Source organism: Uloborus diversus, chromosome 8 (genome assembly GCF_026930045.1).
Source record: "Uloborus diversus isolate 005 chromosome 8, Udiv.v.3.1, whole genome shotgun sequence".
NCBI classification, from domain to species: Eukaryota; Metazoa; Arthropoda; class Arachnida; order Araneae; family Uloboridae; genus Uloborus; species Uloborus diversus.
Window position 1 is genome coordinate 140,022,079 of NC_072738.1, and position 22,464 is coordinate 140,044,542.

General features: G+C 34.2%; 1 protein-coding gene across 1 annotated transcript in view; it reads left to right on the forward strand.

The window, feature by feature from the left end:
* Positions 1 to 17,811, forward strand: part of LOC129227375 (synaptic vesicle 2-related protein-like) — a 133,219-nt gene extending 115,408 nt beyond the window's left edge. Inside the window, exons 10-15 of the mRNA XM_054861924.1 lie at positions 2,852 to 2,974; positions 5,032 to 5,140; positions 8,574 to 8,658; positions 12,347 to 12,436; positions 15,372 to 15,485; positions 16,205 to 17,811. Of these exons, the coding sequence (XP_054717899.1) occupies positions 2,852 to 2,974; positions 5,032 to 5,140; positions 8,574 to 8,658; positions 12,347 to 12,436; positions 15,372 to 15,485; positions 16,205 to 16,228 (545 nt within the window). The 3' untranslated portion in view covers positions 16,229 to 17,811. The remainder of the gene's footprint in view (positions 1 to 2,851; positions 2,975 to 5,031; positions 5,141 to 8,573; positions 8,659 to 12,346; positions 12,437 to 15,371; positions 15,486 to 16,204) is intronic.
* Positions 17,812 to 22,464: the final 4,653 nt, after the last annotated feature.

Genomic DNA, 22,464 nt, shown 5'->3' on the forward strand with positions numbered 1-22,464 from the left:
GAATTTGTAACAATATGGTAGTTTGCTCATTCACGATATGGTAATTTGCTAGTCCACGTTATGGGGATTTGTTCATCCACGTTATAATAATTTTCTCGGTAAAATGTTCTTAAAATTGGAAAAGAAAAAGAACAAAATCGAATTATCAAAAAATCGCTTCGAGGTGCTCACCCTTATGCTACCACCTAATTCTGTGCCAATTTTCATCAAAATCGGCCGAACGGTCAAGGCGCTATGCTCGTAACAGACATCCAGAGAGACTTTCAGCTTTATTATTAGTTCACTGTAAAAACGATTCAGGAACGTTCCTGAGAAATAATGGGCAGCTGATGTGCCCAATTTCTGCCAGTAACATATCATGCAAATTCCAGGAACGTTTTTCGCTGAAATTCAGTAACCTTCCTGATATTATCCTGGAAGCCTCCTGAAAAATTCAGAAATATTCCCGTTAAAATCCGGTCGCGTCTCTGGAAAATTCAAGTAACCTTTGGAAGGTATAATATATTAGCTCGGCATCTTCGACATTTATGAAGGAAATTCCAAGAGTATTATTGCAAACATGGCCAAAGCTAAGCGAGAATTGCTGGTAAGCAACGAGAATTTTGCTCGCCTGCAATTCTTGCAAGCTACGTAGTCCATACTTATTCGCTCACTTTGGGAGCTTAATAAGCATGAACAAGCCACAACTGAACTGAAACCGATATACTTTATAAATACGCTCAGTTAATCTTTAAACTAGGAGCTAAACATATTTATTACAACATAGAAAAGTCTGCATTCGTGCGACTTGTAGCAATTCAAGAAACTTTTTGACAGTGATACTTGATTTTTCCAGGAAGTGGATAAAAACCATTAAATTCCCGAAACGTAACATGGAAATATTTTTATACAGTGTAAAGCAAAGATAAGCGGGCATTCCCAGTAGTTCATTTTGTTCCAAAACTTAAATTGTCAGTCTAGAGGCAATGTAAGCAAAAGCTGTACAAAATGCACACTTTAATGTATATTTAAGCGATATAGTAAAGACTGCATCATTAAATTTGCACTTCTGCAACCCCTTTGATTTTTCCTATTGCATGAGATGTGATCAAAAAATACGGTGGATAATTTTTTATTACAAAAAGTAAACCGGTTACATAGATTTTGATTTAATCTCCTTCAAAGCATTGTGCTTGGTGAGCAATGCACTTATCCAAACGTTGACTCCGTGACAGGAAGCATTTCTGAAAGGCGTCTTTCGGAAAGACTTTCAGCTGCTCGATCGTGACCCTCTCGATGTCAACAGTGGTGTGAAAACGTCTTCCTTAAAGCACAGTTTTAATTTTTGAGAAGAGCCAGATGTAGCATGGTGCTAAGTCAGGTGAGAATGGCGGATGTGGGCTGACAGTAATACTTTTTCCGGTCAAAAATTCGTGAAACACGATTTTCCTTCGGTTCATCACTCAAAAGTCTGGGAATATATTTTGCCCTCATTCGTCACAGTTGCGACTCATCAGTTTAAATGTTTTGAACGGAACCTTATAGGATGTTAAGGTCTTCCGATAGATCTCGAATAGTGGCGCGTCTGTTTGAACGAATTATTGTTTTCCCTTTTTGCACATTTTCTTCTGTTTTTGAGATTACTGGACGTTCCGCATGCTACACGTCTTTAGTAGTCTCATTTTTGTTTTAAATCGGTCATACCACTTTTAGTCTTCACAGTTACCACATTAGTGCCGTGCACCAATTTTAACATTTTGTGAGTTTTTTTGGCACTCTTTTGCAACTTAAAACAAAACTTAATGTTAATGCGTTGTTCGAAATCCATGTTGCGGGACAGACACGATAAATTCAACCTCACTCTAGTTGCTGACTGGCAAGTTCGAACGTGTTACAACTTGTCCCTGCCTGTCTCAGCAAAAATGTTACTGGACAATGTACAGCAGAAGGATGAAGCGTCATCAGTTGTTGCTATAAAAGTTTATTCACCGGAACTTTTTGATCACACCTTGTATGTTTCGAAAACGATGGCTAGTAGTAGGAAACAGTTACACTGTAAAAACGATTCAGAAACGTTCCTGGAAAATAATAGGCAGCTGATGCGCCCAATTTCTTCCAGTAACATATCTTGGAAAAACCAGGAACGTTTTCCGCTAAAAGTCAGTAACCTTTCTGAAATTAACCTTGACACTTTCTGAAGAAATGCGAAATATCCCCTGTTAAAGCCAATCATGTCTCTAGAATCTTCTAGATAAATTAAGTAGGTTTAGTGTTATTGATTAGAATCTTCCTGATTTACCAAGAAGGCTCCATAAAAATTAGAGCGACCACGGCTAAAGCTATGCAAGAATGAACCAACCTTATCTCTTGCCTGCAGTTCCTGCCTTGCAAAGCTGTAGCTATCCACTGTCCACTGACCTTTTCGCTCTCATTAGCAGCTTAACCAACCTGGACAGGCCGTAAGCAAACTTAGGCCGATACTCTTAATAAACACGCTTATTCAATCTTTAAAGTGGTTACTAAAAATATTTTCCACAACAGTGAAAAGTCTGCCACGCGTGTAACTTGTAGCGATTCAGGAAACTTTTTTGTGAAGATACTTGTTTTTACGGGGAAATAGGTGAAAACGTGTGAAATCCCGAGACGTTCCACGGAAATAACCAGTAACGTTTCGGATTTTTTTTACAGTGTACATTTTAGTAGATTCTAACTGATTTCTCGTCAAGTCACTTTTTTAAACGATACCTGCTTTAAAATTTCTATCCACAAAATGAGTAACAGAGAATGTTATTGCTCGAAATCCATTGGGCTGACATTTCACCAAAGTGTTATCATTAGTTCATGTGTTAACTTTGAAAACTCTTTATTTCAGCAAGTTCAGAGAACAGCACAGCAGCAAGCTACTTCGACGACTTGGATATATTAGTTCCATGTGTAAAATTTACGCGCCAAAACTATGTGGACTTACTGTGGACAAGTGCTGCTGAGTTTCCAGGTAATTAAAACATTTGCTTGAATTCAGGTAGAATTAAATGAAGGAAACATCTTTAGAAGTCAAAACATGGTCGACAAGTTAGGTCACACTGGTCTTAAAAAAAGAAAACTTTACTTTGGTTTTATGGTGAAACATGCCCGATGACGTGCTGAATTCGAATATGTAAACAGATTTTTTCCAGCACCCAGATTTATAGAGCCATTCAATTGAAGTTTGAAAGAAATGCGTATATCAGCATGCATGATTAATTCTCATATATATAATAGCGAATAATCGAGTAACGCTGACGTCATCAACATTAAAACTCACACATGATAATTTGATAATATTTTTTGGTAATACTTGACATGCACGGAAAGCTTTATTTTGACAGGGCTGAACTGCATCCGGTAACTTGACTGTTTTTCTGGTACTGTCATTTTAGGATAATGAAGAAACGAAAGAATGGTCAACAATGAACGCTACCTATAAATTGTTGTTATTTGAAATCAGCGTAAAAAATTACCCTAGGATCACTATGCTTGCGTTCGACGAACCTCACCGGTCGACCGGTGAGTAACCGGTTGCTAACCGCTGCGTTCTTGAGAGCAACCGGTTAACTGGTTGCTTCCGATGTCGTTTATGGGTCTCACCGGTTGATCTACCGGTCGAACGCAACTCTAGCTGGTTGATTGGTTGCTGGTTGATTCGTGAACAACCGGTTAGTAACCACTGACGTCATTGCTGTCACGTGATTAACCAACCAGTCACTACCGGTCGTGCTCGTCGAACGTAAGCTATATATGTTTCTATAACAAAACCTTTGTTTACCAGTGTTGTTGAATAGATACTAAATTATTAATTAGCTACTTCATTTTCTGACATTACTATTCAAACATCACTATTCAAACACCTTTCAAAAATACTTTGAACAATCTTGCATGCCTCTTGAGGAAATATTTAAGTGCTTGTATTTAGTTGCACAGCATTAAAAAAAACATCCGCTGAAAAATAACATTGCAATTTTTGAAATTTTACACTACAAATTTTCTGACACTTCTTGAGCACGGGCAATTTTTCCCTTTTTAGAACACTTTGAAGCGATTTTTGAAACATTTTTGAGAACACATTTCAGATCACGTATTTAGAAACTTCCAAAAATATCTTGAGTGGACACATTCGGAACACGTTTCAGCTTTATTATTATTTTTTTTTTAACATTCAAAACTCTCTTTAGTGCAAATTCAGGCGACTGGAATTTTAGACTTGTTTCCAACAGCCGTGTTTACACGAGATTTTTGTATCTTGTATTTCCCCGCTCCAACTCCGGAAAAAAGAAAAAAAAGAAAAAGGATGGAAAATGCACCTTTCACATCCGAAAAGAGCTTGCAGTATCAAAAAAAAAAAAAAAAAGGTGGAAAATACACCGTTCACATCCGAAAAGAGCTTGCAGTGTCCACCTCCAGCAAGTTGTGCTATGGCTTTGAGCAAGTCTATTTCTTTCAAGGGAGAGCAATCAGTATAAATAGGCATTGTTAGGCGCAGATTTGGGCTACCATTGCAACCTTTATATTGGCGAGAAAATCCTGTACCGCTTGCTACTTCTTACCTGAATTATATTGTACACCAAATGAGGAATAACACTGTTAACTAAATCCGCAAGTTCTTAAACCGTTTTCCCTCACCCTTATTTCAACAAATATAATCGTTTAATCAGTCGGACAGCGGAGCTCAACTTGACAGAGGTGGACAGTAATCTGCATCCGAGAAAGCGGTTTTACCCAGCATCCTTCGCGGCTATACCCAGCTGGTAAACAAACTCGTTTTGCGAACTGCATTCTTGGTAAAATCCCCGCTCTGACTCCAGTCGATAGCAGGAGGAAGAAAGCTCCACATTTACCCGGCAAATAACCGAAATGCGGTTAAAAGCAGGTTTTTTTCCGGGGTAGAAAACGCCTATGTAAACGCGGCTAATGTATACTGGGAATTCACGGTGCATTTAACCCTTGTTTCCAACTACCCCAAATGACCGCACGCATTTTCCTATTCCGCTTGAAACTGATTTTATTTTCCCACAGGTCTTATAGTGTTTACTTTCCTGATTGAGCACATGCGGCGCAAAGTTTTACTTGGAGTCTCCCTGTTGATCAGCGGCGTTCTTGTCATCTTGCTCTTACTCAAAACACAGTAAGCAACTCTCTTATTTTGCAAATATTTAAAGTGTGCACTTGAAAAAAAAATTCCGAAACGTCACTGATTATTTCCGTGAAACGTTTCGGGATTTCGCAGATTTTCATCAATTTCCTGTCAAAATTAAGTATCTTTGTCAAACAATTTCCCAAATTACTACAAGTTGCATGAATGCAGACTTCTCACTGCTGTGAAAAATAATTTTAGCCACCAGTTTAAAGATTAACTGAGCGTATTTATAAAAGTTATCGGCTTTAGAACGTATACAGAACGTCCAGACTTACTAAATTCCCAGTAAGAGCGGTAAGGCTCTGGATTTCGCAGTTAACTGAAAGTGTTTATCGAGTGCATCGGCTTCAGTTTGTTTACGGCGTGGCTAGTGGGACCAAGTTAGTAATGAGAGTAAATCAGTTTTGATATTCCGCAACTTTAAAAAAAGTGTAGGCAAGTGTGATGCTTGGTGCAAACTTGAAATTCTGTCTCAGCTTTGTCCATAGTTGCAATCATCCTTTTGGAGCTTTCTTGGTAAATGAGAAAGGCGTTAAGCTGTTATTTTAAACAACCCTTAAATTTTCTCTGAAGGTTCCAATGATATGAATGGCTTTTATTTTAAACAAACTTTAAGTTTTCTCTGAAGGTTAAAGTGGCTTTAACTGGGGAGATTTCTGAATTCTTCAGAAAGATTCCAGGATAATTTCAAGGATGGTTGCTGAATTTTAGCGGAAAACATTCCTGTGTACTGAAAGATAAGTTGAAAGATAATGGGGTCGTTTCCAAAATTTTAAAAGTATTTTTTTCTAAAAGAACATGCTTACAAACATAGGATCTAACCATTTTTTAAATAATTTGTTTAAGTTTAATATTTTTAAAAAATTACTTAAATCGGTGTGCGTTTTCATTGTTTACATTTCTTGCGATGACATCACAAATGATGAAATGCCATTCTGTGTTGCCATTCACAGAGCAAAATATTTAATTCGCATCTTTACTCACGTGCATTGGCAACGATATGGTTGATAGCAAGCGTAGAGCGCAATTTTAATTCGCTTCTTGATTATCATAACGTGGGAACGCGGTACAAAATGCGCCAAAGAGCATCATTTGTGACGTCATCAAGACCACGCCTTGTTTGTAAAATCGGACATTTAAAAAAATTAATTAAAAAATAACTGTTCGGGAAAATGAAAGTATTTTTTGGCTCCATGTTTTTTTTTTTTTTTTTTTTTTTTTTTTAAGATGTGAATATATTTGCAGTTTAAAATTATGATAAATCTTTATATCTATCAGATCGGGAAGATTTTTCAATTTTTTCTCGTCTATAAAACTAGACCTATATCGTAGCAAAGTTAACAATATTTTTCTAGCGCTCGGTTCAAGAAATATTGCTTGTTAATAAAGATTTTTCGCACATAAAAACATGAGTTTTTTATTAAAGTTTCCTCTAAGATATATGAACCTATATTATTGTTAAACAATATTACAATAAGTAGTTGTGTTCAAAAGCTATAATTTTTACTTTAAATATGTATTTAGTGCGAAATTTAAATCACTATAAATTTTTGTAATGTTTGAATATAATTTGAGTTTTAAAAGTGTAATTTGTATAATTCTTCCATGTATTTCCGATGGAAGTAAGAATATAGGAATAATCATTTATAATGCATCACATTTCCTTTTCTGTTATTCATTTATCCTCCTCTTTTCTTTTATGTGTTCATGTTATTTCCATCGAAAATTTTTACAAGTTTCTCATATTTATAAACATTAATTATTAAGTAATTACTTCCAGTTTTTGTATCATTCAGGTGGAAATTTAAAAGATGTTACGAAATTACTCTATTTAATTTGTATTGATGTATTAATTTTTTTCATTAAAAATGCATATGTTACTTATTCTTTTGCATTATAAGTAGGAATTGTTATAATTAATTATTATTATTATTATCTGCTTTTCTTTAAAAGTTCAAAAATCTTATTTAATAAATTCATTGCTGGGAATTTAGTTCTAGCACTGAAACATTTTTTGAGTATATTTTGCAGAGATACACGTTAAAAGGGTTCGATATTCCACAACATCGATGGTTTTTGATCGATGTATCAGTACCATGGATGCTATAATTTCAAATAGCATAATGTTGAAAACTTAATGTTTTTCCATCGATGCCGCACCACTACTACAAAGTCTAAATAAGATAGATTCTTGTTTTATTGCACGAACGTTTTGAAGAACGTGGACTTTACTTTCTACGTAATGCGATTAGATTTTGTAGATTTCTAGAAAGAAAATTTAATTACTAGAAAATCGCCTGTCAAGGTATGACGGGTGAAAATTGCTTCTAGATTTGAACGAAGCCATTGCCTGTTTGGTGATATTTTGATAGATGAAATTGTAACCCATACTCCAATGGATTAACCCTAAACTCCGATAGTTAGAGTTCGTTGTTGACAATTTTTTCGTTTCTTCATTCCCCTGAAATGACACAGTCTTACCAGTAAAACAGTTAAGTTACTGGATCGAGTTCAGCCTTGTCACAATAAAACCTTTCCCTGCATGTTGAACATTACCAAAACACATTATCAAATTATCCTGCCGTGGAGCGAGTTGCATTGTTGAAACAACATTGAAAACATTGTTGTTTCTCGATCATCAGCTATTATATATATATGAGAATTTTTTTTCGCTCAGTAATGAATGTATATCATAAGATACGTCCGTTACAGATCCAAAAAGGAAAATACATATTTGAAAAATATTTATGGGAACCTTCAAAATTTAAAGACATTAAATAGAAGTGGAATCGATGTTCTTCAAAAACTTCATGCAATGAAACACGAAGCTATCATATTTAGAGTCTTTGCAAGTTTTTGCGTGCAACAAGTGAAAAATATATTAAAAATGAATCCAAAGATATCGTCCAAAAGTATCTTTAAATACAAAGATGCACCGAATGATGTTTTTGTTTCAAAAATATTGTAAGGAATATTTTTATAACATTTTTTTAAATATAGAACAATATTCAAAAGGAATATTTTTCTTTCTAATGCATTATGTATTTTTTTTCAGCAATCACTGTGCTTATTGTTCTCATTTGACTATTCTGATGTTCCTATGATTTTATTTTCCCCCCGCCTCCCTCTGCAGCACCACCGTCGACCGGCCTCTCCCGATGCTGCTCCTCTAGCGAGCAAAGTCTCCAGGTTGCGTCCATATCCTACACACACGTTCACACACACATACACACACATACACACACACATACACACACACACATACCCACACACTCACGCCTGCGCACAGACACAAACACACACGTCTACAAACACAAAAAAACACACGCCTACAAACACAAACACACGCACTGGTGATTGCGAAAAACATAATTTGAATTCAAGATGTCAAAATTCAAATTATCATTTTTTTTTTTTCCAGTCACATTCTGATTTTCATTTTCCTCTTTGGAGTCCGCGGTATCATCCTTGCAGATTTTCAGCTTATTTTCGTCATGACAACAGAGGTAAGTTCTAACTCACAATGGTGTAACTTACTTTTCGTCGACATGAAATATTCTCCCTTCCTTGTTTTCCCTTTTAGTTTTACCTTTTAAGAAATTTAGGGAATTCATATCGGCGAAATGGCGAGAACTAGAGAAAAATGAAGAAATAAAATTTTATTCTTCACGGTAAAATGGCCAAATATATTTTCTCTTATTTTAAATAATGTTGTCTTTCATTTAATTTCTCCCCTTTCTTTTAACAGCTGAAAATACCATAGTTTCAGACAGACAAGGAAATATTGCAAAAGATTTAGCTATATGTATCGTTAATTGTCTTTTTCAGCATTATTACGACGGCGTTAATAAGAAAATATTTGCCGGATTTTGAAACAGAAAATAATAAATTTCTTCTGAAAAAATGTTACAAAATACTGCGCCGTCTAGTGAAATCAAATAGAAATAAAGATATCAGTAATTTGACAAGTTATTAGAGATTTGTTTTCGTATTTACGTTTCATAAGACTAAAATCATCAATAAATATCTTTCTATTTATAAACATATTTAATTATTCATTTCAATTTTTCATTGTCGGGAAACTAATTTAGAGCCAATCGGGATAGTAACCCATTAGTTTTCCCTATTTTGAGAGATTTCTCAGTGAGAGGGAAAAGGAAATTTTAGTGTTGGCGAAACGGGGGATAAACCTTCGCATTGCAATGGGGACATGCTTAATCGGGATGAGTTAGAGTAAATGGAAACCTAACATTATTGTTTTAAGATTGGCCATTTCTTTAGTTTCAGATAAATTGAGACACGAAATTTTGCACAAAGCATTCAAGACCTTAAAAGTAACTAAGGAGTAATTTATCAAAAGGGAACATAATCCACTTTTTAAAAAAAATTATTTTACGACATTTTCTAAATCTAAAACTTTATCAAATCACGTGCTCTCAAGAAGTCCTATCGTGGAAAATCCTATTTTATTTAAGGATAAAGTATGGCTTTTGTCAAAAGGTTACAAATGCATCCTCTTCACGTTTTATTTTGAACAAAAGGGGATATATCCTGAAAGAATCTGTAGTACGAAGACTTTTAGATCCAAAGGAACGCATGTCCAAAATCCTCAAATTTTAATCCACTGCTTTTATAGGTTCGTGTACTTCCATAAGAGAATATGAGAAGGTGAAATATTAGGGTTTTGGTAAAATTGGAATTTTCAACATTCAGGTTTTCGTTCAAAAGGGCACATATCCAAAATTAAGATGGCGATATCTCCTTGTTTTTTTACGCAAACATTTCTTACTCTAGGCCATGATTTGCTGTGTTATCGTGCTCAATTCTGTACCCAGAGAAGTTGATAAAACTATTTTGTTCTTATCCTAATTCGTTTTTCTCCCCTGCTGAACATTTTTGGATAATGGATATATTCCCTTTTGATAAATTAGTCCTCAACTGATGTATGATAATTTTGACTTTATGACAATTTGTGCAAAAATGAAATCAAATTCCCTCTTAATTCATCTCTTTTCATTTACTACAAAGACTAGGGCGTAAATGGAAATTTATTCCCTTCCGCATGACCTTGATGTAGGCACATATAAGTTGACTTTCATAATTAGTTTAAAGGCTTAAGAAGTTCTACATCAACGGAACTTAGTCAGCAACCCATAGGTTGCATTGAATCCTTCAAATGTAATCTAAAATCCTTTAAAAGGAAAAATAATACAAAAAAATAATGATGAATTACGCGATAAACATATATGTAAAATACACACAAGAGTTTAGTTTTCTAAAAATCTAGTCTTCCAAAAATATAGCACAAATGACAAGCTTTTAGCTGTTTCCATCTTATCCGAGACTACGCATTGTAAAAAAAAAAAAAAAAAAAAAAAAAATCGAAACGTTGCAAGGAAATAATGGGCAGCTATGCGTCTCATTTCTGCCAATAACATATCTGGCAAAAACCAGGGAAGTTTCTCGCTAAAAGTTAGTACCTTTCCTGAAATTAACCAGTAATCTTTTTGAAAAAGTCAGAAACCTTCCCAATCAAATCCAGTCATGTTTCTGGACTAACTCCGGAGCCTTTATTGAAAATTTATTTATGTATGCTACTTAGTACCTTCCTGATTTTCCAGGAAAGCTCCTAAAGCAAATATGGCAGAAGCTAGACCAAGCAATTCCTTCAAACCTACAATATCCGGAGACTGCATTTTACCCTTGATTGGGGCTCGGTCTAAGCAGAGGGGCCGTGACTAAATTGAAGGAGAAAAACCTAATAATATTTTTGCACTAGTAGCTAAAAATGTTTTTTACCACAGTTTTAAATTGGAATTCATAAAACTTGGTGCGATTCCGAAAGCTTTTTCGCAAAAAAAAAAAAAAAAAAAAATGCCTTTTACAAGAAACTGACACTAAATTCTTGAAATCCCGAAACGTTACGCGGAAGTAATCAGTGACGTTTCGAAATTTTTTCCCGTGTAGCACGTATGATTTTTATTAAAGAACTCCTTGAAACGGACAGGCTGACTTGTCCGCCATTTTGGTTCCACGCCAGCTTCGTATCCAACCTTGATTCTAGTATTTAAAAATACGTTATAATATTCGCTGGTTGCTATGTTGTAAAACAACTGATTATAAGTTAAGTAAAATGTTACTTGAGGTAAATCTAAAAAGATAACTTAGTTCACAAATTCAACAAAAATGTATCGGGAAATGTTTAGTGTAATGAATCTCATTTTTTACACCTTATTTGTTTTTAATTTGTATTAATTAAATCTGCTTCATTTACAGAATAAAATAAACAAACATCAATCAGGCAAAACACCTAAAACTTGGGCACCAGTTTTCTGCAACGAGGCTTTTGTACAAATGCTAATTTTGTCTCGGAACCAAAATGTCGGATAAGTCTTGTATAGTGGCATTAATTCATCATTAATAACAAGGAAGGCAAAATTTACAAGAAAGGGTTTTTTTAAATCTTCAACGAAACTAGTTGAAAACAGTTACTTCGCAATGGGGTAGTTTTCAAAATTTTAAAAGTATTTTTTTTCTGAAAGAGCATGTTTAGAAACATAGGATCTGACCATTTTTTAAATAATTTGCTTAAGTTTAATATTTTTAAAAAATTCGCTCAAATCGGTGCGCTTTCATTGTTTATGTTTTATACCGATGACATCACAAATGATGAAATGCCAATCAATGTTGCCATTCACAGAGCTAAATATTTAATTCGCATCCTTACGTGTTTTGGCAACGATATGGTTGATAGCAAGCGTAGAGCGCAATTTTAACTCGCTTCTTGATCATCATAACGTGGAAACGCTGTAGAAAGATGCGGCAAAATGCATCATTTGTGACGTCATCAAGACCACGCCTTGTTTGAAAAATCAGACATTTTAAAAAAGTAACTGAAAAATAACTGTTGGGAAAATCAAAGTATTTTCTGGGTCCATGTAATTATTTTTGCTTATTCTATCAATTTCAGTGACTAAAAGTAGTACTTTTGACAGAAGGAAACAACCCCATTGTAGACCTGCTCTAGAGGAAAATTTAAGATCACTAATCTTGGTAACCAACATTTTTTACCCGCAACGTCTAGCAATGATGACGTCTATACATTTGTTTGTGAACACGCGGAACTCTCAGAATGTCTGCTAAAATGTTGCCTTTCCTTCGCTTACACAACGTTGTTCTTTTTTTCTTTTTTAGGCGTTCCCAACTACAGTCAGGGCCATTGCGATGGGCACCGGCAGCGCTTTTTGCAGGCTCGGAGGTCTCATTGTTCCATACGTGGCTCAAGTAGGTGAAATAATTTCGCATTAGCAAAAACACCCGATGTTGCCTGGATCAGAAATAATTATGAGAAACAATCGCTACTTTCATTCGTTTTCTGTTTTAACTGAAAGAACTCAAAACACACCATTTTGACGTTATTGAAAATCGAGCTTCGTCCTTACCTATAAAAGTAAAATTGCAATAAATATCAAGAACAAAATAGTATTCATTTCGAAACGAAAGTACGACACTTAAGCACAGACAAATTTGAAGAATTTCCAAAATATTAAATTAAACTTCTATACGGCTATTGAAGTACAAACTGTTTAAAAACTAGTATGTTGTGGCCATCACGAAACTTTCTTCTATATTTTTCTTTTTCTTTTTTTTCTGATCCCTCCCCATGCTTGACGAGGAAGCAATATTCCCAACAAAAACAAAATTACACATGCAAAATTACACATGCCCAATGTCTGAATTATTGCAAAAGCAAAGCAAAGAGCGAAAATTGAGAGTTATTTTAAAAGCCTTGCTTGAATGAATTACAAATATTTTATTTGTTAACAAACATAAGATGGCAACAGTTAAAAATTTTAAATCATTGAGATAATATTTCCTATCATTTCCATACAATTAAAATCACGAGAAATACGCTGACGACAATCTATTACGATTTATCTTTAATAAAAATATTTTTATTCGCAAAAAAAAAAAAAAAAAATCAACACCTCTTGGAGCGATCGGCGTCAAAATAGAACCAAAGCCTGTTTACATATGGATTCACATATATTCCAAATTTCAACCAGAACGTAGCATTACTTCTTGAGATAGGGCACTCAAAATGGAAAAAAAGAACGGGTGATTGCGCTACCCCCTTTTTAGCTGTTGACACAAAAATAAAATCAGTTCTTATACCCACTAAGGGCTACTTGCCGATAAATTTTTCTTTCATTCCGTTCATTATTTCTTGAGATACAGCAGTCACAATTGACGACAAAAAACGTTCTATAGCTCAACCCCCGTTTGAGTTATTGACACCAAAATTGAATCAGCACCTGTTCCTGTTAATACGAACATATGGAACAAATTTTGTTTGATTCCGCCAGTAACTTCCTGAGGAATAGCAAGCACGCGTAACTCGAAAAACGTCCCATTGCTCCACCCCCCTTGGAGGAATTCGCGCCAAAAACTAATGGGCACAAGTTCACATAGGGGTACATATGTGTACTAAATTTCGTTCGATTTCATGCGGTAGTTTTTGTTGTAGAGCGGCCACAAAAAACTGGTCACACACAGACGTGACACACATACATACACACACACACACACAGACAGACAGACATTTTCCAAAAATGGTCGAAATGGACTCAGCACACCTCAAAACGTTCGAATCCGTCAAAATTCGAAATTCGAAAATTTGCACGAATCCAATACTTTCTTCTATATATTAGATATAGAAGAAAGTAAAAATGTAGCCGCCCATAATCCCCCATACTTGTTTTAGCTATTTTGGGAAATTTCAGTTGTTGTTTATTTTTGCTGCGTTTTAAAATGTTACCAAATTTGCGGTAATCGTTTTGGGTCCCTTTGGAACCTTGGATAATGCTCCCCCCTCCCTACTTTTTAAAACTGTCTGTTACTAATTTTCTTCAAAGAGATATTGTCGCCAAATACTGAGATACTTTTGGTGACCATAAAATGATGCCAAACATTTTCACACGAAATATTACCAAAATAAATAGTAAAATTTGGCGATTGTTTGAAATTGTGCACAAAGACAAATTAATGGAATTTTTTGTGCTGTTAATGCATTTGCCTAATTTAGTTGGCGGGTTATTTTACATTTTGACAAAAATTTTAAAGATTCTTTTAATGGTGATATTTTGGTTACATGGTGAAAACCGAGAAACAGTATTACGTAGTCAGAGGTGCCCACTTAAAGAGCAAGAACGCATCCCCTTAAATATCGCCCGGGCCAACAGATGTCCCTTCTCCCTCACGCTCACCTCCGGGTGCACGCCCCTAATTGATTTCTGTCATAATCATTTCTCGATTTTCAATAACTATGCAATATTTTGCGCATGGGGTTGTCTTCAATACTTTGCCAGGGGAAGCCATAAAAATATTAAAATATATGTGAGTCAGTGAAAAAGGGCGATAAAATAAATTAAAATTAATCCGAATCACTAAACCCTTAATCATAAAAATAAAAAAAAATGAGCTGATGTGTGCATCACATGACTTCCTTTTATTCCAATTTTAATGTCATTTTCCCATTATTGACAATTTTAATGTGTTTCAATAGTTTACTCTCTAAATATCACCAACAGTGGCCAAATTAAAACCAGATTTTAAATAAAAAAAACGCTAACTTTGTCGCCAAGTTGGCGACAAAAAGACTGGCGATATATCGCCAAGTGTCCGCCAAATGATAACACCACTTGAGTATACATCAAAATTAACAATGATTTCTCCCCAAAAAGGGGCAAAAGACCCCTTCAGAAACACCCGAATGCAACCAAAAGGGGGAAGTGCACAACTAGACCCCAGTAGGAGTCTAAGTACCAAATTTCAACTTTCTAGGACATACCGTTCTTGAGTTATGCGACGTACATTCGCACATCCGCACATATATACATACGTACATACGGACGTCACGAGAAAAGTTGTTGAAATTTACGCGGGGAATGTCAAAATGGATATTTCGGGTGTTTATACGTTCTTAGGCACTTATCAGCGTGTGGTCGGGTTGAAAAAAAAAAAAACTCAACATTCATTCGGGAGTGAGCAAAATGGAAATTAAGGCCGAATTTTGAGTGAAATTTTTTTTTTGCGAATACAATACTTCCTTTTTTGGTAAAAGGAAGTAAAAAGAAGTGTTTATATAAAACACTAGTTCTTGTTTAAAGTACTAATATTCTCTTACTAAACAGTGAACATTACTTTCGTTATTTTTCAGGTGTTGGTGATTAAAAATCCAGTAGCCGCCATAGGTCTTTTGAGTGGTGTTATCTTCCTGGCAGCTATCGCAGCGGCTCTCCTCCCATTTGAAACGAAAGGAGCTGTAATGAAGGTTCGAAATAAAAATTATTCTTCCGCGATTTGCACGTTGAGCCAAGAATTCGCTAATCGCAATCATAACTGAACCGGAACATGGTTCCGTCCTCTTCAGGGACCATATTATAACTATAGCTGGGATCTTGGTGAAACGTTGAACCTTGATTTTCAACATCGAATAGAAAAAACGTTACCTGTGTTTATTTAAGCACTTGCGGTATCCGCGCGGTTTTGACCGTAATAGAAAATTAAAAGGTCATTTGGTTCGCCTGTATATTTATAAATAATGAATGATGAATTTGTTTCCAATATGGCTATATTAATTTGCTCGCCCATGTTATAGTAATTTGCTCGTCCACATTACGATAATTTACTTGTCCATGTTATGATAATTTGCTCGGTAAAATGGGCTTAAAATTTGAATAGAAAAAGAACAAAATCGAATTTTTGAAAAATCGCTTCGAGGTGCTCCTCTCTATGCTACAAAAAATTTCGTGCCAAACTTCATGAAAATCGGCCGAACGGTCTAGGCGCCATGCGCGTAACAGACATCCAGACATACAGACTTTCAGCTCTATTATAAGTATTTTTGTGTGTGTGTGTGTGTGTATGTTTACAAAACTTTAATCACATCATGACTCCCGCAATAAAAAAATAAAATAAATAAAATAACTGTATTGCCAAATGTCTTTATTCGACGGTTAACGCCATTTAATTCTTTATTTTGCATTGCAGGAGTCTCAGGACACCAACCGATGATTAAAAATGAAAGGAACATTAAAAGAAGATTTAATTTGGGGAAGCGTTGCTTCCACAGAGCTTCCATCGACCCATCTGTTTTGAAGATAGTGCAATTTGAAAGCGAACTAACGGCTTGTGAAAAATTATAAAAGTTTTCCCGAGGAACTGCAGGAATTTGACTCTATCGTTGCTGCATATTCTTTTGGAAACCATTCCAAAACTCTTGTAATTTGTATAAAGATTATCCCGACCAGTGAATGAACAGATTTTTTAAGTTTTATTATTTATTAATTTTTTTTAATAATAATAATTCATGAACTGGCAACAGTCAGGTCCATTTTTACTATTCCAAAAAAAAAAAACCGCTAAAAATATCGTGTTTTTCCACTGGTTACCAAGGTAGCACAAATCGTTTCATAAACGTTTTAGAATCGTTGTTAACGTTGAATTTTGAAACGTTTATCTAACGTTTTTAACCGTTACGTGAGCTTTCTGGGTTAGAAGTGTTCGTTGATTGTGCTGCTGCCCACTTTTCATTTAAACTCCAGAAACGACTGAAGCAGAATCCCGAAAATACTCCTACTTTTAAATCGTTTGTGAGTTACTTGACATGTACTTTAAATAACACATATCAATAAAAACGTTTTTAATGTCACGTACCGAGTGTCACCCTTTTTAACGATATAAATAATTTCTAAAATGAAATTGAGCTAAGTGTTCATTTACTGGGTAGATGATTTACCTCACTGAAAATTATAAAAAATTTCCACCAGAAAATCAGCAGCACTTTTCTCGATTATGTAAACTGCGATTGCCGAAAAGATGATTTTCAACCAAAAACACTAACCAAAATAATAATTCTGGGTCTGCTGAAAATAATATGCGTTCTGGTTATCATGGTTACGGCATAATGAAATTTTTCTCCACATTATTTCTGAAAATTGTGTTGTGTTGCAGAAGCAAAGTGGGGGAAAAGTTCATTCTACCATAACCATGACAACTGGAAGGAGAAAAGGATGGGAAGTGCGAAAAGGATTTGACATTGACACGCCAATTCTAAATACATAGACTATAAAACTTGAAGAAAGGTTGAATCAGATTTTGGGAAGTGATATTTCCATATCAGAGGGCATCAAAGACGTTGATGCTGTTGTGCCTAGTTTAACCAATAGTTCAAAATACTTTTCGAAAATTTGATCCATTTTCTTCCAGAAGCTTTTATTCAAATAGTTTGAAATATTTTGGGATCATTTTCAGCTTTCCTCAAATGTTTCCAACTCTTAACTTCTACGTTAAAATAAAGTATTAAAAATTTGCTAAAATTTTCTTTTTCAAATGCTACCTCTGTGCACCAAAATTAAAAAAAAAAAAAATAACTTACATCAGAAATCATCTAGTGGTCACTTGTTTTTAAAAGTATTTGTCGTTTTGATTCATGTCATTTACAAAATCTGCTATCGAGTATTTACCCCAAAACATGATTCAATTCCTTTTTATTGTTGTTGTTATTGTTAATTTGAATGATGCAAAGTCTAAAATACATTCCTATTTTCTTTAAAATGTAACAAAATTGGAGAAATAAAGTTTGTAACTGCTACTTAATGTCTTCACATTTTTTTAAAAAATTTTCTTTCTCTCTTTCTTTTTAATGTGCGTTTCAAAAAAATTGAATATAGTTCATTCTTCGCGAAACATGTATTTTTTATAGATTGCATAATTGGTTTGAATTTCGATGTATTTGTACCTCAGAGCCAGACTGACGTAAGTTCAAAAACTGCGATTTTCCATTTATTAGTGCATTGTAGTATGTAGATACGTATTCCACATCGAGCCATGTGTGAAGGCAATTCTTTAAAAAAAACAATAATTTTTTTAATTTTTTCCAGGGTTAAAAGAGCGCACGCCCCATCCTTTATTTGTGCCAGAAAAAAAGTTTTTCTTTTCTCTTGTAAAATTACGTGCACTGTAAAAACGATTCAGAAACGTTCCTGGAATTTAATGGGCAGCTGATGTGTCCATTTTCTGCCAGAAACATCTCTTGGCAAAACTAGGAACATTTTCCTCTAAAATTCAGAAACTTTCCAGAAATTATCCTGGAAGTCTCCTGAAAAATTTTAGAAATCTTCTCGTTTACGGCCAGTCGTATCTCTGGAACTTTAGAGTAAGCTTAGGAGGTAAAATACAATAGCTTGGCATCTTCATTCGTTTCCATGAAAGCTCCAAAAGCAGTATTGCAAACATGGTCAAAGCTAAGACAGAATTGCAAGTAAGCATAAAAAACTTGACTCGTCTGCAATTTTTGCAAAGCTACATAGTCCACAGACTGATTTGCGCGCTTTGGACATTTTATCAGACGGGACAAACCGCAGTCGAGTACAAGCCAAATCACTTTATAAATACGCTCAGTTAATCTTTAAACTGGGTGCTAAAAAAGTTTTTCCCAACAGTGAGAAATCTGCATTCATGCGAGTTATAGCAATTCAGGAAACTTTTTGACGATGATACTTGATTTTTCCAGGAAGTGGATAAAACCCATTGAAATCCCGAAACGCTACGCGGAAATACTCAGTAACGTTTCGATTTTTTTTTACAGTGTACCATAGTTTGACTTACTGTCTTCTGGCTCTGAGGTACAGATATAGATGCCTCGCTTGCCAAATCGACTAACTCCATAAAACAAAAAGTAGAGAATAGTTATGCAGAAGATTGAGTTATCCATAGGAGTAAATAGGCCCTCGTGTTGCATTTTGTGCCATCACATGGTCAGAAACGTACTGAACTTAAACCTAAATATAAATTCACATGCCAAGCATTGATAAAGCATTGTTAAAGCAGAGATGGGTATTTTTTTTTCAAGTGAAGTTAATCGATTTGGCAACTGAGGCATCCGTATGAGTATCTGCAGTTATAGGGGCTCTTTGATCAGTATATATTGGAAATTTTCCACCCCCCAGCAGTTATGAGTAAAGAGTTTTATGGAAGCATAAATCTAAAGTTCCTTGTCATACGTTGACTTGATTCGAAAACTATTACATTTATCTATCGGACACTTCCGCAGCTTTTTTTGGGAGACGCTGTTTCTGTAGAATATATTTCCGCTAATAGCGCTAATAACTTACATCCACCATGATTCTCTTATATATAATTGCCGATGATCGAGTAACTCGGGTGTTTCAACAATGAAACTCGCGCTACGGCATGATAATTTGATAATATGATTTGGTAGTGTTTAACATGCAAGGAAAGGCTGTATTGTGACAAGGCTGAACTCGGTCCGGTAACTTAACTATTTTACTGGTAAGACTGTCATTTCAAGGGAATGAAGAAACGAAAAAATGGATAAAAATTAACTCGATCCACTGAAGTTGGGGTTAAAATTTCAAACATCAAAATATCACCAAACAGGCAATTTGCAACTCCAACAAACTACAGGGGCAGTTCTCAAAAGATGGAGGCAAACACAGACCTTAACTTTGAAGCTTCAACACCAAATAACTTTCATTTTAATTAACTCAAAAATTTTTGAGTTAAATTGGAATATTGTAAAGAGACAAGAATTGATATAAATTATGGAAAAAATGCTCTTCAAATGCCCTTAAAAAAATATTTTCTTTGCTAAAAGGCACAATTTCGGACATACCTAAACGTTAACTGAGCAAGTGTACCATTAAAAAAAATTTTTTTTTAATTATTTCAATACGTTTCAAAAAAAAATTAAAGGTATGAATCTTACACTGAATAATTTTTTGTTAATATTTTACACAAATAACAAAAGTAAAGACAGATTATTTAGTTTGTAAACGATTTTAGAAAAAAGTAAGTTTGAAATTTGATGCATGTCCAAAAGTTACGATCTTTACAAAGCAATTTTTTGAGAACTAAGTATATGATTTTTTCGTTTTAAAGGTATTTATTGATCCTCAGAATCAATTTTTAATTGTGTTAAAGTGTTTTCATAATCTTTTATGCAGTATCTTAGAAGAAAAATAATTTTTCTTAAACATACATGTGAGATGTCCAAATGGCGTTACGATCTTGAAGCCGATAATTCTGTCCGTTTATTCATAATTTTTGATGATCCACTGTCTTCTAACCTCAATAAAAAAGGTCATTGTAATGCTATCTTCTTTAATCCATTGGTATTTTGCATAATTAATATGTTACACATTGAACAATACATAAATTACAGTAGAAACATGGCTGGTCATGATCGTAACGAAAGCCATTTTGCGCTAAAATCGCCAAGCAAACTCCGTTGGCGACAACACAGTACACGATAAGCTAAAGGTTACCAGAGGGAAATTCCAGTTTGAAAAATGTTGTTTATCGTCACCTGCACCAGTTTTGGCAACTTTATCACCTGCGCTAGCAATTTTTTTTTTTCTTCTTCTTTCTTTTGGAAACATAATTTAACGATCTCCAAATAGAAATACGAATTTCTTTTTTTCAATAATTTTTTTTTAGACATCTTTTTAATTCTTATGACATTAGAAAAAATATTCATTATTAAAACTGATGTCACTTTTTACATTTGTATTATTTTTAATTTGAAGCTTTTTTTTTTACCTTTCATCAACTTCTTCAAAATCATTCCAAAACTTTATTACTATATGTAAAGAGCAGTATGTATAGCCATTCAAGTACTTCATTAATATCCTCTTTATTATTAAATTGCAAAATTCAAAAAGTAGTAAATAAAATTTTCATTGGAAAAGTTAAAAATCAGATTAACAATTGTCAAAAATGGTGAAACGTACATTATGATGATGTCCAAAATCCGTTACCTACAGGACAACAATGTCCAAAATCTGTTACCTACAGACTGCTGATTTAATTTGCTGATTAAGAATTTTTACAAATACCTGCTGTCTTTTCATGTTCATATATTGTGTTCTAGGTATGCATACTATAGAATAAAAGCAAAATTGATGTCAATGTTGAAAATGTTTGAAATTACTCAAAGTTAACTTTTTTGTTCCCATCTTTTGAGAACTGCCCACAGAGGGCTCTGCAGTCACCGTCTAATGGCGGATGAAAAAGGTAAAACAAACGCATGCCGTAGCGTAGAAAATGATAATAAGCCTAGTAATTTTAGTTTGTACGCATGATTTTTTTGCTTTATTCTTTTTAAATTATTTTTTTTTAAAGATATTCTGGTCTACGTAGAAAAAGTTAGAATTCAAGAAGCATTACTAAACGTCAGAAATTAATGCAAATTACGTAGCTCGTAGTTCTAAGCAGCTTTTTCCACGATGTTGAGTTTTATACACATCAGTTCTTGAGGGAACTACATTTTTATTGTGGCCATAAGACTGACAAGAATAACACTTAATACTAGATAATTTAATTATATAACATTACGAATTGTTATCAAAAAAGGAAAATGATACTTCTTTGCCTTGCTTGGCTAGCGCTCATTGTTTTGCATTTGTAGCTGAATTATTTTTCTCAAATTGCCTCATTGGTTAATTTTAAATTTTTCTGTTTCGTATGTTTCTAATTTCTGAATTATGATTTAATTCTGTCATGCTATGCAAATCATCATCAAAATTCTTACGGATATATGGTGGTAGTTTTCTTTTTAATTGATCTACTACCATCATTTCTTTAAACTTATTGAATTCTGTAATCTTTCTACCACTTTATTCCACTCATCATAAAAAATATAAATAGTTTAACTGACATATGAAATCTCGCCAAGGGATCGCACAATACAAAAACTATAACCCTAAATACATTTTTGGTTTAACTCTTCAGCTGAGAATGTAAGCAATCAAGTAAAGTTGGCGCACTGTTTTGGCAATAAAAGTACTCGGCATTTTTTTTTTTTTTTGCTAGTTCAAATTTCTTTCTCGGTTGAACATTTTTCATTTCGTGCTACGATAATATATTCAAGAAAATATTTTGCATACTGTGCATTCCAACTAAATGCTGCAGTAAAATAAGGTTAGTTAAATTAATTATTTTTTAAACTACGCGGAGATGAAAGCCCGAATTCTTCTGCTAATGTTTTAAATCCTTTTTTCAAGCTCAAGGGGGAAAAAAACCCATATTCTTACAAATTCAAACAACACAATAAAAATTTTTTACTTGGTATAATATTATCCTCTTTCAAAAAAAAAAAAAAAAAAAAAAAACTTTCGAACCGACGAGCATATTTGTTTTAATTTCATGTAAATACGAAGTTTGTTAATCCAAAGTTTTCTTGTGTTTACTTTTCCGCTATTTACGACAACCAACTCACTTTTTAGAGG